This window comes from Elephantulus edwardii, unplaced genomic scaffold (assembly GCF_000299155.1).
Source record: "Elephantulus edwardii isolate Elephantulus edwardi_28Jun2011 unplaced genomic scaffold, EleEdw1.0 scaffold00009, whole genome shotgun sequence".
NCBI classification, from domain to species: Eukaryota; Metazoa; Chordata; class Mammalia; order Macroscelidea; family Macroscelididae; genus Elephantulus; species Elephantulus edwardii.
In genome coordinates this window covers 10,701,528-10,715,671 of record NW_006399759.1, presented here as the reverse complement: position 1 = coordinate 10,715,671, position 14,144 = coordinate 10,701,528, and the positions used below count along the sequence as shown (strand labels likewise).

The following is a 14,144-nucleotide window of genomic DNA, read 5'->3' as shown; positions in this document are numbered from 1 at the left end:
ATAGTCCTTGGTTTTAGTCCTAGGTCCATGATCCACCTTGAGTTGGTTTTTGTGTATGGAGTGAGGTGTGGGTCTTGCTTGAGTCTTTTGCAGATAACTACATTAACAGTTGGCTGCGTTTTTAAGCCTGGTTTAGAGTGGAGGGCTAGAGAGAAGTCGATTTGGACTGAGACTTTTCTGGAATACTTTTAGGTAAATTTAACTTAATCTGCAAGAACATATACTGTTTATTTAACAAGAGATCCTGAGGTAGGTAGTTTCATGGTAGATACTGGACGCATAACAATGTCCTTGACCCAGCTTGTTGCTCTTGTTTTCTTTGGTTTTTTCCACCGTCCTTATTGGATTGACACAGTAATCACAACAATGTTAAAGGTAAAGTTAGTAAAGTTAAAGTACAGAAAGAAACTGCATGTATGATGCCATTTCTACAGCTGCTTTTGTAGGATGTGCCTGGGTCTTGTGATGAACAACTTATGGCTGCTCTACTTGATCTGAACTGTCTTATGGGGAAAAAACCTTACTTGTTATCAACTCAACACATTTCCTTTAAGTTTAAACCACTTCTTTCACAGCTGACCTCCCTTGGGTTTCCAAGGCTGGAAATGGCAGGGGAGGAGAGTGACCCTATTTCCCTTGCTGTTGCTGCTGCTGGATTTGGACATTTGAGTTAGCACAACTGCCTACAGAGTACAGTGCTAGAATTTCCTTCAACTGTTATAATTGTTAAGAAATGTAATTTTCATTCAACATATTGTATTGTGTAAAAAGAAGAAACCAGAAAACCAGGACTGCTTTTAATCAAAGCACTTTCAAAGTTCAATTTTTTTTTTTTACAAATTTAGCAATATCACATAATAATAATAAAAATCAGGTAAGGGTGTTTTTTTTCTTTCTTTCCTTATGAATTGAAACTATTCCCTCACACTGATTGTTTACAAAAGTCGTCTTTGATAAGAGCAACTGTTCAGGAAGGTCTTTAAGGATTTACAAGATTCTAGATGAGATAGCAGAGGTTTAAACAAAAGGTGAAAATTTTAGAAATACAAAGTAGTCTGAGCCAGAAGAGAGATTTTTTTTCTCCCCCTAGCATGGTGTGCTAGATAGGAGATGGGGTGATTACTATGTTCTTGCAAATGGCTCTGATATTAAAAGCCTTACTGTTGTAAAGGGGGCCATTGTTGTTAGGAACCATCAAGTGACTGAATCACAGTGGCCTAGTCAACAACAAAAGGAAACCTTGCCCAGAGCTGCGCCATCCTCACACCCCTGCCTTGCTCGGGTCTGCTGTTGCAGTGACCATGTCAGTCCATCTTGCTGAGGGTCTTCCTCTCTTCCACTGACCCTCTCCTTTTCCAAGCATGCATAACCAGAGTACATGAGATGAAATTTCACCATCCTCACCTCTCAGGAACACCCTGGTTGCACTTTCTCTAACACAGATTTGTTAGGATTTTTTTTTTTTAGAGAGGGCTGGTCTTTTAAATTCCAAGGTTTTGTGTGCATGGTAGAGAAACTTCTGAAAAAGCAGTTTGCTATATTCTTGACAGAGTATTGCAATGTTATGACTTCCTGGGCAGTTTTGAAAGCTTAGAGAAAAGTGTGAGAGAGTTTAACATTGTGTCTGGACTTAAGTCAAGGATAGAATGCCTGCAACAGACAGCAGTTTCTGTCAATCATATTCACTCTGTTGTTTAAGCTCTAAAGCCAAACCTATTCTGTGTCACCCTTATTGCTCCCCTACCTTCAAGAGATTTTACATTGAACTGCTCTGTCTTAGTCTTAGTATCTATTCTTAAAAAAAATCCACAAAAGCATCTTCCCTGCTTTTTAGAATAGGAACCTGAAGTTGTTTAGACAGCTGGAGACTTTATACTGTGTGACTGTGGTACACGTGTGTGACTGTTGAACATTAGCTTATTGATCATACTAAAGTACAGCAGAGAGAGGAGGTTATGTGGGTAACAACTACAAAGAAGGGTGACCAGGGAATGGCAGAAAATTGGGAGACAAGGGCCCCCCTATTACAGATCAAGGAGGATATCAGGAAAGCTACCCAGAAGGTCTTAAGGTTGCGCTTATAACTTAATGGTTAAATTTGTAATCTAATGGTTGAGTATTTATATATAAAGTCTTCAGCTTTTAAAATTGCCAATATATGAATTAAAAATTAGAGATACAGACTTCAGTTTTATTTCTATGTTATTGAAGTGGTAATCAGATGTTATTATTAGTTTTTTATTTTTATTTTTTAAAAGTGGCTCTGTAGACATATGTGGTTTATTTTCTTTCTCTTGGAAAACCAGCCAAATCATTTGAAGACAAAAAGGTTCTTTTCACTATAGGGAGAATTTCACCAGCAGGCTATTGAAGGCAGTACATATTTTGGTACTATGGTTTTGAGTCATTTATTTAGTACTTATTTACCTAGTATTCTTGGTCCCAGCACAAGATTAGGTGCTATTGGGGATAAATAATAGGGAAAATGGCCTCTCTGTCCAAAATTTACAGAAGGAGAGAAAAAGTATTTCTCATCTGTCTTCTCAGCCCTTTACATACAATTGCACAAATGTTCGCCCGTGTAGTTTTCACATGCCCTTTAAGACCTTCACTAGCTTATCCAGAAGCATTCTTCCTCCCAGGCTGAACTGGGCCCTAAAACATCTAAACTGAACTCCACTCATAACTAGCTTGTCTTTTTTTTTTTTTTTGCTGTTGGTCAGTTCAATTTTTACATCACTGAGCACAGGAACCGGCTAAGGTGTGGCATATTCCTGCCATCAGCAACTATTCATTGTCTGACAGAAAGATGACAGTATAACTCTGGAGAGAATTGCTTCCATTCTATTTTGGCAACCGTACTTCTGCTCATTTAAGGTTCAGTGAAAAACAGATCATCAGAAGAAATATTTACCATTTCCCTGCTCTGTGGCTGGATAATATTCATGGGCCTTTATTCTTGGATTTTTGATACATTAAGACTACACTTAAATGCTTAGAGAAGAATGACAAAAAATTAGTGTTTGAATTGCACTAGAATCCTCAAGATTCTCATTTTCTCTAGGTTTTTGTTCCACCATTTTATGATCCTCTGTTTCGAAGACAGCAAGAGGTAGCTGAAGAGGGCAGAGATATCCTTCAGTTGAAGACAGGTACTCTGTGGCTTCCTTTTCAAGGACAGATTTGTCAAATTATTTCCTGTTCCAGAAGTAACTGGAGTTGATGTAAGAAATGTTGATTGAGAGTTCTACTCTTCCTGCAGGAAAAAAATATTCAATAAAAGAATTTACAGAATTAGAGAAGGCCAAGATGCATTCCAACTTGCCCCCATTCACTTTCACTCTACACAGCACGGTTCCAAAAGAAATGCGGAAACCCTTTACCAGATCCTGGAAAAGAAAAATTCATAGGGAGTGCAGGTAAGCGTGAACAAGCTTGAGGATTGCTCGTAGAACAATATGTGTTTAACTTGTACTTTAGTTACAAGTCGGGCTAGCTTTAGTGGCCTAGTCCATAGGGCATTGTGCTATACCAATGGCCATGCCTCTCTGGCGGCTGGATTCCATGGTGGCTCCTCAGGCCAGTAACTCAGCAGTGATGGCTGAGGTAAATCAGAGTGCCCTGGGGATGCTGCTCACCTAACGGCAGCACCTCCCTGGTGGCCACAGTGGTCCTGCAGGAAAAGTATGGGCAGTCTCCTCCCGAGTGGTTTACAGTCTCCAAAAGCCCACTGGAAGTTCAGCTGTGAGTTCATTTCAGCTGGTTGAAAATGAGTTAAGATCCTTCAGTAAGTTTCATTTCCTTTATTTCTGTAAACACTGTAATGTTGCTCCATGGTTACATATTTCTATGGGTTTTGAAAAATGTGTAATGCCATGTGTTCATCATTACAATATAAGACTGAATTTCCCCCTACCCTTAAAAACCCATGTGATCCACCTTTATATCTTATATAAAATTTGAGACAATTGTGATCAGTTTTAGCTGAATGTGTAACCATTAACCATTTCATTTTACCATTAATGTGTTGATGTAGGCCATCAAGTCGGAACCAGCTCATAACTGAGTCTCCAGCAGGTTTTCAGAGGCAGTAAAGCACATGGGATTTGAACCACTTGCCTTTGGGATTGCAGTACAGCTTCTTACCATTAAGCTACCAGAGCTCCCTTACCCTTTAGTCATACTTGCACATGTTAGTATATTTAATGACTTGAACAGGCTGTAGATTTGTTGTGATGTTGATTCTCAGTCCTGGTATTGCCTGGCGGAGCTTTGTGTAGATGAAGCCCCCTGGGCTACTTGCCTTCACCTACGAGCAGCTTCTGTTTATTCCAGATGAATTTTTTTTAAATGCCTAAGGAGCTCTCACGCCATAAGATTAACCAAAGACCATACATCTCTGGTTGTTCAAATCACCAGTGGCTCTGTGGGAGAAAGAGGAGCTATCTTCTCTCATTAAGACCGATAGCTTCAGGAACGCTAATGGAGGATCACTGTGAATTGGAAGCAACTCCTAGTCAGTAGACTTGGTTTCTGTGCATACCGACAGAAGAAAGTCCTGGTAAAAGTCACAACTATAAAAAAGGAAATCAGTTGCTGGTTTTAATGAATGAAAAACTGAAATACATGTCTAGGGTTTAAATCCCTCACTGCCATTGGGCCTGTTCCGCCTAGTGACATCCCTTTAGCTCTTGTAGACTTTGAGGCTGTAAATTTTTATAGGATAAACCTGTTTGTCTTTCTCCTGCAGAAGAGCTGGTGGATTTGAACTTCTAACCTTTACTTTAGCCACCAAACACATTATGCACTACACTGCCATGGCTCCTTAAGGTTTAAAATGTTCATTGTAAATTAAAGGATAAATAAATTTACTTTTATATCTGTTATTTAACATATACCTTCTGTATATAAGGGAGTTCTGATGGCTCTGCCACCAGTATTTCAAATACCATCAGGGTTATTTTTGGTGGACAGGTTTCAGCAGAATTTAGACAAAGACAGTCTGAGAAGGAGCACTGGCCATCACCTTCTGAAGTAACAGATCTTTGAAAACTCTATAAATGCCAGCAGACTTTGTTGGGTATAGTGCAGGCAGATGAGCCCCTTGAGTTGTCAGGCACCCAGAATGTGAATGGAGGAGAGCTACCTCCTCAAAGTAGAGCCCACCTGAATGATGTGGTGAAGTGAAACTTTCACCCATGAAGGACCTTCATTGGCTGATGTGACATAACTCAAAACAAGGAGAAGTAGCTGCAAATAAGCATTAATAATTGCAAGCATCCATTAATAATTCTTGGGATGTACAAAATATGAGTCTAGCAAAATTGTTGTAAAAGATGAAATGGAACACATTGTAGTTGTTGTGTACCAACCCATAGTTAACCCTCTGGTGGGTTTTCAGAGGAAGTCTATCGCACAGGAGGAGATTGCCTATCTTTCTCCTTTAGAGCAGCTGGTAGATTCAAACTGTGTGCCTTTGCAATTAAAGCGCAACTTCTTGCCACTAGGCCACCAGAGCTCCCTATTCTAGGCATTGTGTGCTGTGTGCCATGTACCGTAGAGCTGGAACCAACCCATAGCTGACCCTCTGGTAGGTTTTCAGAGACAGTTAGTCACATCGGAGGAGATTGCCTGTTCTTTTCCTGTTAGGCATTAGTGAACTGAAATAGCCTGCCATTGGTCAATGTGAATCAGTGTCTACAATGTCAGGAATGTCACATTGAAAAGGAATGCTGTCACATTCATTGTCAAAAAGAATATTTCACCCTCTCTCGCCAGGCGTCCTCATGAGAGTGACATTGTCTTTAAACCCCGCGTGGCAATCCCTGATGCACCGCAGTGATGCCCAGGGAAGATAAGGCGACCTGGAAGTTCAACTACTTCCTTAAGATCATTCAACTTCTGGATGATTATCCGAAATGCTTCATCGTGGGTGCAGACAATGTCGGCTCCAAGCAGATGCAGCAGATCCGCATGTCCCTCCGCGGGAAAGCTGTGGTTCTGATGGGCAAGAACACCATGATGCGCAAGGCCATCTGGGGCCACCTGGACATCAACCCGGCCTTGGAGAAGCTGCTGCCTCATATCTGGGGGAACGTGGGGTTTGTGTTCACCACAGAGGATCTCACAGAGATCAGGGACATGCTGCTGGCCAACAAGGTGCCGGCTGCTGCCCGTGCTGGTGCCATTCATTGCTCTGTGTGAGGTTACCGTGCCAGCCCAGAACACTGGTCTGGGCCCCAAGAAGACCTCCTTCTTCCAGGCTTTGGGCATCACCACTAAGATCTCCAGAGGCACCATTGAAATTCTGAGTGATGTGCAGCTGATTAAGACTGGAGACAAGGTGGGAGCCAGCGAGGCCACCCTGCTGAACATCTCTCCCTTCTCCTTCGGGCTGATTATCCAGCAGGTGTTTGACAACGGCAGCATCTATAATCCTGAAGTGCTTGACATCACAGAGGAAACCCTGCATACCCACTTCCTGGAGGGTGTCCATAATGTTGCCAGCGTCTGTCTGCAGATTTGTTACCCAGCCATGGCCTCAATACCACATTCCATCATCAATGGGTATAAGTGGGTCCTGGCTTTGTCTGTGGAGACTGACTACACTTTCCATGACTGAAAAGGTCAAGGCATTCCTGGCTGATCCATCTGCATTTGTGGCTGCTGCTCCTGCTGCTGCGGCCCCAGCCAAGGTGGAAGCAAAGGAAGAGTCGGAAGAGTCGGACGAGGATATGGGATTTGGTTTCTTTGACTAAAAACCAAAAAGCCACCAACTCTGACAGCTTTGTGTGAAACAAGGAAATAAAGGCTTCATTCTCTTAAAACTCTCTAAGCTCTCTCTTATGGTATTAAATGAGGCTGAGCATCTAAAAAAAAAAAAAAGAATATTTCAAGGTCTGTCCTGAAATACAGTGCTTTCTGTGATAGAATAATATTCATACATATAAGCAAGACCTGTTAATACAACTAAGTATTCAAATATATGTAATAATCACTAAAACTAAAGATGAAGAAATTGAGGATTTCTCACAACTTCTGAAGTTTGATATTAGTTAAACTTGAGATTAAGATACATTGATAATAATTGGTGACTAGAATGAAAAAGTGAGAAATAAAGAAAGACTTGCAGTTGGAAACATAGCCTTGGAGACAGAAATGAAGCTGGAGATCACATAATAGAATTTTGTACCACTGGTGATTTATTAATGGCAAATATCTTTTACACTGGCAATTTACTGTCTTAGAAGTGTTGGGTTTATTTGTGAGATGAATGTGACAATAAAATAAAATCTTGCCCCTCTGTAAAACAAAACAAAACAAAACAAAAACATCAACAGTGACTATACATGTGAAGCTAGCCTGATGAATACACAAGACTAAAATTGACTACATCTTTGCAAAGAGAAAGTGGCAAAGTTCACCATCAGCAGTAAAAATGAGGCCAGGGACTGATTGTGGAACACACCATCAAGTATCCATCTCCCAGTTCAAATAAAAAATGAAAACAAACTCATAAGAGCGAAAATATGACCTTGAGTCTATCCAACCCGATTTAAAAAGCCATCTCAAGAAAAGATATGATGCATGAAACACTAATCACCAAAGATCAGATGAATTGTGGGATGACATCAAAGACATTATACATGAAGAAAGTGAAAGGTCATTAAAAAGAAAAAAGACCAAAATGCATGTTAGAAGAGACTCTGAAACTCATTATTCAGTATACAGAAGTGAAAGCAGAAGGCAGAAATAATACCTAAGAGAGCTGTACAGAGATATCAAAGGGCAGCTTAAGAAGATTAACAAAGTATTAGAACAAAATGCGCAAAGAACTGGAGTTCTAAAACCAAAATGGAAGAACACTCTTGAAGAAATCCATCACTGAGATACGCTGGCACAGTGACCACAGACACGGGCTTGTGCACGATGGAGACAGCGAGGGTGGTGCAAGGTAGAAGGCTTTGGTCTGTTGTGCATACAGTTGTCATGAATCATAGTCAACAGTAACAACAACAGGAGCAACTACACACACAAGACTGGTGACATAATACATTTGTGTTGCACAGCTACCCATAGGTTGACAGTTTGAATCCACTAGCTGCACCAGGGAGAAAGATGGACAGTCTTCTTCTGTAAAGATTTACAGCCCTGGAAACCTGACACTACGTCTCCATGAGTGGGATCCGCTTGACCACAGCGGGTATGCATCTGTCCCCCGCCCCTTGGCTTTTCCTAGTTGTTGCTGCAGGAGAGTTGACCTGTTACACACTTCTAAATCTTGTTAAAGAAAATTCTTTTTATGTTTTCATACTATCTCCATGTTATCCCTGCTCTGAATTTTGCAAATAATCAACTCTCCTTTGTTTTCTCTTATGATTTGAAACTTTTGTCTTTTATTCTGTACTAACCATGGTTCCTTTACCGAGTTTCCTCAAGCATATTTTTATTTACACATCATTACATGACTCCTCATCCCTTCAACAAAGCACATGCTTTATTTTGCTTCATTTCCTTTACCAGTCCTTGCTAAAGGTTTGGTGGTGTTGGGGTTTTTTTTGGTCACTGCTCCTTGCTGGTCTTCTTCCCAGTAGTCTTGTCCACTCCTGCCCATCCTTTCCCTGCCACTAGAATGATCTTTACAAGTGATCAGCTCTCCCCAATTGAACACTCACCACTGGCTTCCCCCAGTCCTCCCTATGAAGGCCCGACTCCTTAACAACACACAGTGAGGGTGCTTTCTGGTACCTGCCACTCACATTCACCTAAAAATAAATATACATAAAAAAGATGATTTGGTCAGGTCAGCATGCTTACAAGTGCCACATTGTTTCATAATTTTGTTCTCTTGTCCAAAGCAGGCCATTCCAGTACCAGTGAAGGACTTCATAACTGCTCCTTTATAACTCCACATTCTTACCTGCCATTTATCCAGCAGCAAGCCTCTGAGTGCAGCAACCATCACATTTATTTTGGTGTTATCAGCATTTGGCTGGAATGCAGTAGATGATGAGTAAATGCTGCTTCAGTGAATGAATGGAGAAGCAGCCTCATTTCCCTAAAGCAACTAGGCTTCATTGGATAGGAATGAGCAGCCTGGAGAAGACGCCCCAGAGGGTGCAGCACATGGTGGCTTCATAGAGAAATAAAGGACTTTGGAGCAAGGAGGCTTTAATGGGGCCAGTGTAATGACAAAACCCAGAATCTGCTCAAAGAGATGCAAAACCAGGGGTGGTGATGTGAGGGGCTGGGCATGTTAGCATCAGTGTGTCACGGAAACCTTGTCCTTTAGCTCAGTTTGGGGAGCCAAGAGGCCGGTTCACTCCTCTTTGGGATTATGTGGTGTTGTTTTTTTGTTTTGTTTTTTATTATGTGGTTTTGTGTCACATTTCTTCTTTGTGAACCTGCTTCATTTCCCATTCCCTATACACTAGCTTTTCACTACTTACGTACATGCTGGAAAATGTTTTGCCTTTCAGTGGTGAGCACTCAGAAGCTGCCCAACAGCAGCTCTGGGTATTGAAGGCACACCCACCTTAGTTCGGCCTAGGTGTCCATTGGCAGTCTACCCAGCCACCACCATAAAGATCCATGCTCACTATCTACGTAAGAGCTGTGTCAACCAGGCCGGGGTTGGGACAGAGAGTGTGCTCAACAGCCCCTATGTCATAGTGTCTATTCAGGCTTTACTTTTCATAAGACATGGAAAGGTTCATTAAGTTTCAATTATTGATTCTGTACAGTTTGTACTGACTTTGTTCTTTCTTTGCAGACCTGAAATCCTAACCTATATACAAAGTGAATATCTGCCTGATAAAAACATTACCGACCCGAGTCAGATTGCTTTTAAAAAGCAATTTTATATCTCCAAGCTGAACCAGGAGATTAGAAGGGCTGAGAGGAAGGGTCAGGTGAGCAGAGGTTTGGGGGAAAAGGGGCTGGGATAGCTTGATTTTACAGAACCCTCAAGATAACACTGACTTGAACGTCTGAGCCATTGTTGCTGTCCTCTCTCCATGCCTGACTCCTGAGGGCAGAGGAAGTGACAGCTAAAGAAGGAAGTAAGAAAGAGGAAGCAGGTGGAGCGTTTATTTTGCTCAAACGATGGGATTGCTGGAGGCTTGGTGTGGCTGCACTGAAGGGGCATCTCTGGCCAGGAGGGCCTTATGTGAACAAATTTGAAAAACAGGAGATAACGGCTGTGCCTTTACTGGCTGACTGTCACAGCGTGTGGGACAAGTACCATTTAGTAAGTACCATATGAGCGGGAGCCAATGATGATGAAGGAGGAAGTGGAAGCAGCATTTAAGGCATTGGTAAATAAGGCCCCAGGAATCAATGGGATACCAACTGACTTGTTTCAATAAACAGATGCAGCCCTGGATGTGCTTCCCAGTCTATGCCAGGAAATTTGGAGGACAGCTCCCAGGCCAATAGTTTGTAAGAGGTCTCTATTTGTTCCCATTCCCAAGAAAGGTGATGCAACTGAATGTGGAAGCAACTGAACAATATCATTAATAGTACATGCAAGCAAAATACTGATGATCATTCAAAAAAGGCTAAACCAGTACATAGATAGGAAACGGCCAGAATTTCAAGCAAGATGTAGAAGAGGTTGAGGCACCAGGGATAGCATTGCTGATGCCATATGGAACCTGGCTGAAAGTAAAGAATACCAGAAGAATGTCTATTCATGCTTTATTGACTATTCAAAGGAATTTGACTGTGTGAATCATAGCAACTTCTGGCTGACATTGAGAAGAAAAGGAATCCTAAAACACTCACTTGTGTGCTCATTGAAACCTATACCAGGAGGCTGTTGTGTGAACTGAGCAAGAGAACACTTGTGTGTTATGTGCCATCGATATGTATAACAGTCCTGAATCCTGTTCTATTCTGTGCCAAACTTATTGTCTCTGACACATCTACCCTCATTACCCAAGTCATTGAATTATTCCTTCTCATTGAGGGTCTTCCTCTCCTGCGCTGTCCCTCCACCCTCCCAAGCATGACGTCTCTCTCCACGGACTGGTCCCTCCTTGCAACATGTCCAAATATGTCAGACAAAGCTTCAGAATCCTTGCCTCCAAGGAGCAGCCTGGTCTCACCCCTTCTAGGACAAACCTATTTGTTCTAGCAGTCCATGATATATTCAATAATTTTATCCAGCACCAAAACTCAAAATTCACTATCATCCGCACTACATGCTTTAAAATTAGGAAGGGAGTGTATCAGGGTTGTATTCTCTCTCCATACCTATTCAATCTGTCTGCTGAGCAAATTATTTGAGAAGCTGGACTTTATGAAGAGGGATGTGGCTTCAGGATCGGAGGGAGACTTGTCAATAATCTTTGTTATGCAGATATGAGGAGAGGCGTGGCGTTAGGATTGGTGGACGATCTATCAACAATCTGCGTTATGCAGATGACACAACCTTGCTCGCTGAAACTGAGGAGGACCTCATGCACTTACTGCAGAGGGTCAAGGACTGCAGCCTTCAATGTAGACTGAGGCTCAATGTCAAGAAGACAAAAATTCTCACCACTGGACCAATCGGTAGCATCAGGATGGATGGCGAAGAGATTGAGATTGTTCACAGCTTCAGTTTGCTCGGCTCCACAGTCAACACTCTTGGCACCAGTAGCCAGGAAATAAAAAAATGTATTGTGATGGGAAAGTCTGCGGTTAGGGACCTCTCCAAAATACTCAAGAGCAACAGTGTCTCTCTGGAGACTAAGGTGCACCTGATACAGGCCATGGTTTTTGCAATCACTTGTTATGCATCAGAGAGTTGGACAATGACTAGGGAGGATAGAAGGAGAATTGACGCCTTTGAGCTGTAGTGCTGGAGAAGAGTACTGAATGTACCATGGACTGCCAAGAAAACAAACAGATTCATAGTAGAGAGGATCAAACCAGGCTGCTCCTTGGAGGCAAGGATTCTGGGACTTTGTCTGACATACTTTGGACATGTTGTAAGGAGAGACAGGTCTTTAGAGAGGGACATCATGCTGGGTAGAGTAGAGGGACAACGCAGGAGGGGAAGACCCTCTATGAGGTGGATTGATTCAGTGACTGGGGTACTCAGGATGGGTGTGTCAGAGGCAATGAGATTGGCGCAGGATAGAGCACGGTTTAGGGCTGTTGTGCATAGGGTCGCTATGAGTCGCAAACGACTCGACGGCACATAACAACAACAACAACAATGCAGATTACACAACTTGGCTTGCTGAAAGTGAGAACTTGAAGCACTTGTTGCAGAAGATAAAAAAATACAACCATCAATATGGATTGCATCTCAATGTCAAGAAGACAGATATTCTTGCCATTGGACCAATAAGCAACAACATGATAAATGGAGAAAAGATTGAAACTGTCAAGAAGTTCATCTTACTTGAATGCACAATTAATACCCGTGGTACCAGCAGTCTGGAAAACAGGAGATGTATTACAGTGCAAATATTTGAAGAGTAATTATGTCAGTTTGAGGGCTAAGGAGAGTCTGATTCAGTCCATGTATTTCCAATCACTTGCTGTGCATCTGAGAGTTGTACAGTGAATAAAGGTGCCAGAAAAGAAGAGCTGATGCCTTTGAGTTATGGTATTGGTGAAGAGCACTGAACATCCTACGGGTGGCTAAAAGAACAAATATACCTTGGAGAGGATGCAGCCAAAGTGGTCTTTGGAGACATGAATGATGAGGCTTTGCCTCACATACTTTGGGCATGTTGCTAGAAAGGGCTGTTCTTTGGAGAGAGACATGATGCTGGGAAGAGTGGAGGGTTGGTGAAGGAGAGGAAGACCCTCAACCAGGTGGACTGACACAGTGACTGCCACAATGGGCTCTTGTGTGTCAGGAAGTGTGAGGATGGTGCAGAATAGAACAGGGTTCAGATCCATTGTTCATAGAATTGCTATGGATCGTACTCCTAACAGCTTTAGGAAATGGCTGATCTGGGGTAATGCATCCTTGTCAACTGAAAAATGAAAGACATCAAGGAGAAGTCCTGCTCTGGGAGGTGTATGTGGGCCAGCCCAAGGTGACACATGCCATTTCCTCTTATATTCCACGTGGACATGCCTGTCCCTAACCTTAGAGGGCAGGGCGCTAGAATCATTGTCCCTGGCTGGTATGAGCAACATGGGGGGACAGCGTGCATTTTGTGGCCAGCGAGTTCTATCGGCTGAACTGTAATAAGATTGGTATTATATGGTGTAAGGATACTGAAACCTTGTTTGAGAGTTGCTGAAACCTGACGGTGAGCATGAGCCCGTTAGTGACCTGCTTGAAAGCTGAGCAGCTTAGTGCTGGGTGCTCTCTCCCTGCCCCTGTGAGCCCCTCATCCCTACAACATACTCAACAATCCTCTTCTGCCAATAGGTCTTGGGAGCCAGAAAGCACAGACCTCGATCCTGGGCAGCAGGGGAAAGACTTCATCAGGAAGGGGTACATCCTCTGGAAAGAAGAGTTTTAACAGCAGAAGTGCTGGCGAAGCACTTGGCCTCCCTGCACATGAGGGCTAAGCAAGGCAGCCACAAGTTGTGCCAAAAGTAAAGGAAGGTGTTTGCAGTAAAGCCTTGTTGAATTACAGTGCGTGGTATGTAGACAACAGTTTGAAATACTGTAAATGATATTCACTGCTGTGAATCAAGAGCTGTGTGAGGTAATTCTTATTCATTTAAGCATTTTAAACATCTCAACACAGTAGTAATAGTAGCTCTTGGCATAGGAATTCAGGGAGGTTCAGAGACTTGCTCCTGGTCAATCTCACAGCTTGGGAGTGATTTCTTCCTGTTCCAGCCCCTCTGGTGCCAGTGCTCACACTCATTCTACCAGGCAACAGACACCCTTTGCAATGTTGTCACATGCTGAGAATCTGGGTCTCCTCGGGGTGGGTTCCCTTGCCCCCACACCATTTGATCCTGAGGAGCACGAAGCACTTGCCGAGTCTCCTCACAGAGTGGCACGCCAGCTCAGTCCTCCCCCGACTCTGACCTGCCATCCACGGGGAGCACGGGTCTCAGAGCAGTGAGGAGAGAACTCAATTTCTCTGCTCCTGTTTAGGAGGAGTGACTGAGGCTGTAAGTGTGCTGACGTTAAATGGTGTTGATGGGGTTGTGTGGCCCTGGGCCTGCAGGCCCCC

General features: G+C 42.8%; 1 protein-coding gene across 1 annotated transcript in view; it reads left to right on the top strand.

Moving 5' to 3' along the window:
• The window catches only part of FAM228A (family with sequence similarity 228, member A), a 22,143-nt gene extending 8,588 nt beyond the window's left edge, over window positions 1–13,555 (top strand). Inside the window, exons 4-9 of the mRNA XM_006880714.1 lie at window positions 3,065–3,152; window positions 3,263–3,419; window positions 5,850–6,159; window positions 6,263–6,567; window positions 9,773–9,911; window positions 13,382–13,555. Of these exons, the coding sequence (XP_006880776.1) occupies window positions 3,065–3,152; window positions 3,263–3,419; window positions 5,850–6,159; window positions 6,263–6,567; window positions 9,773–9,911; window positions 13,382–13,555 (1,173 nt within the window). The remainder of the gene's footprint in view (window positions 1–3,064; window positions 3,153–3,262; window positions 3,420–5,849; window positions 6,160–6,262; window positions 6,568–9,772; window positions 9,912–13,381) is intronic.
• The last annotated feature ends 589 nt before the right edge of the window (window positions 13,556–14,144 follow it).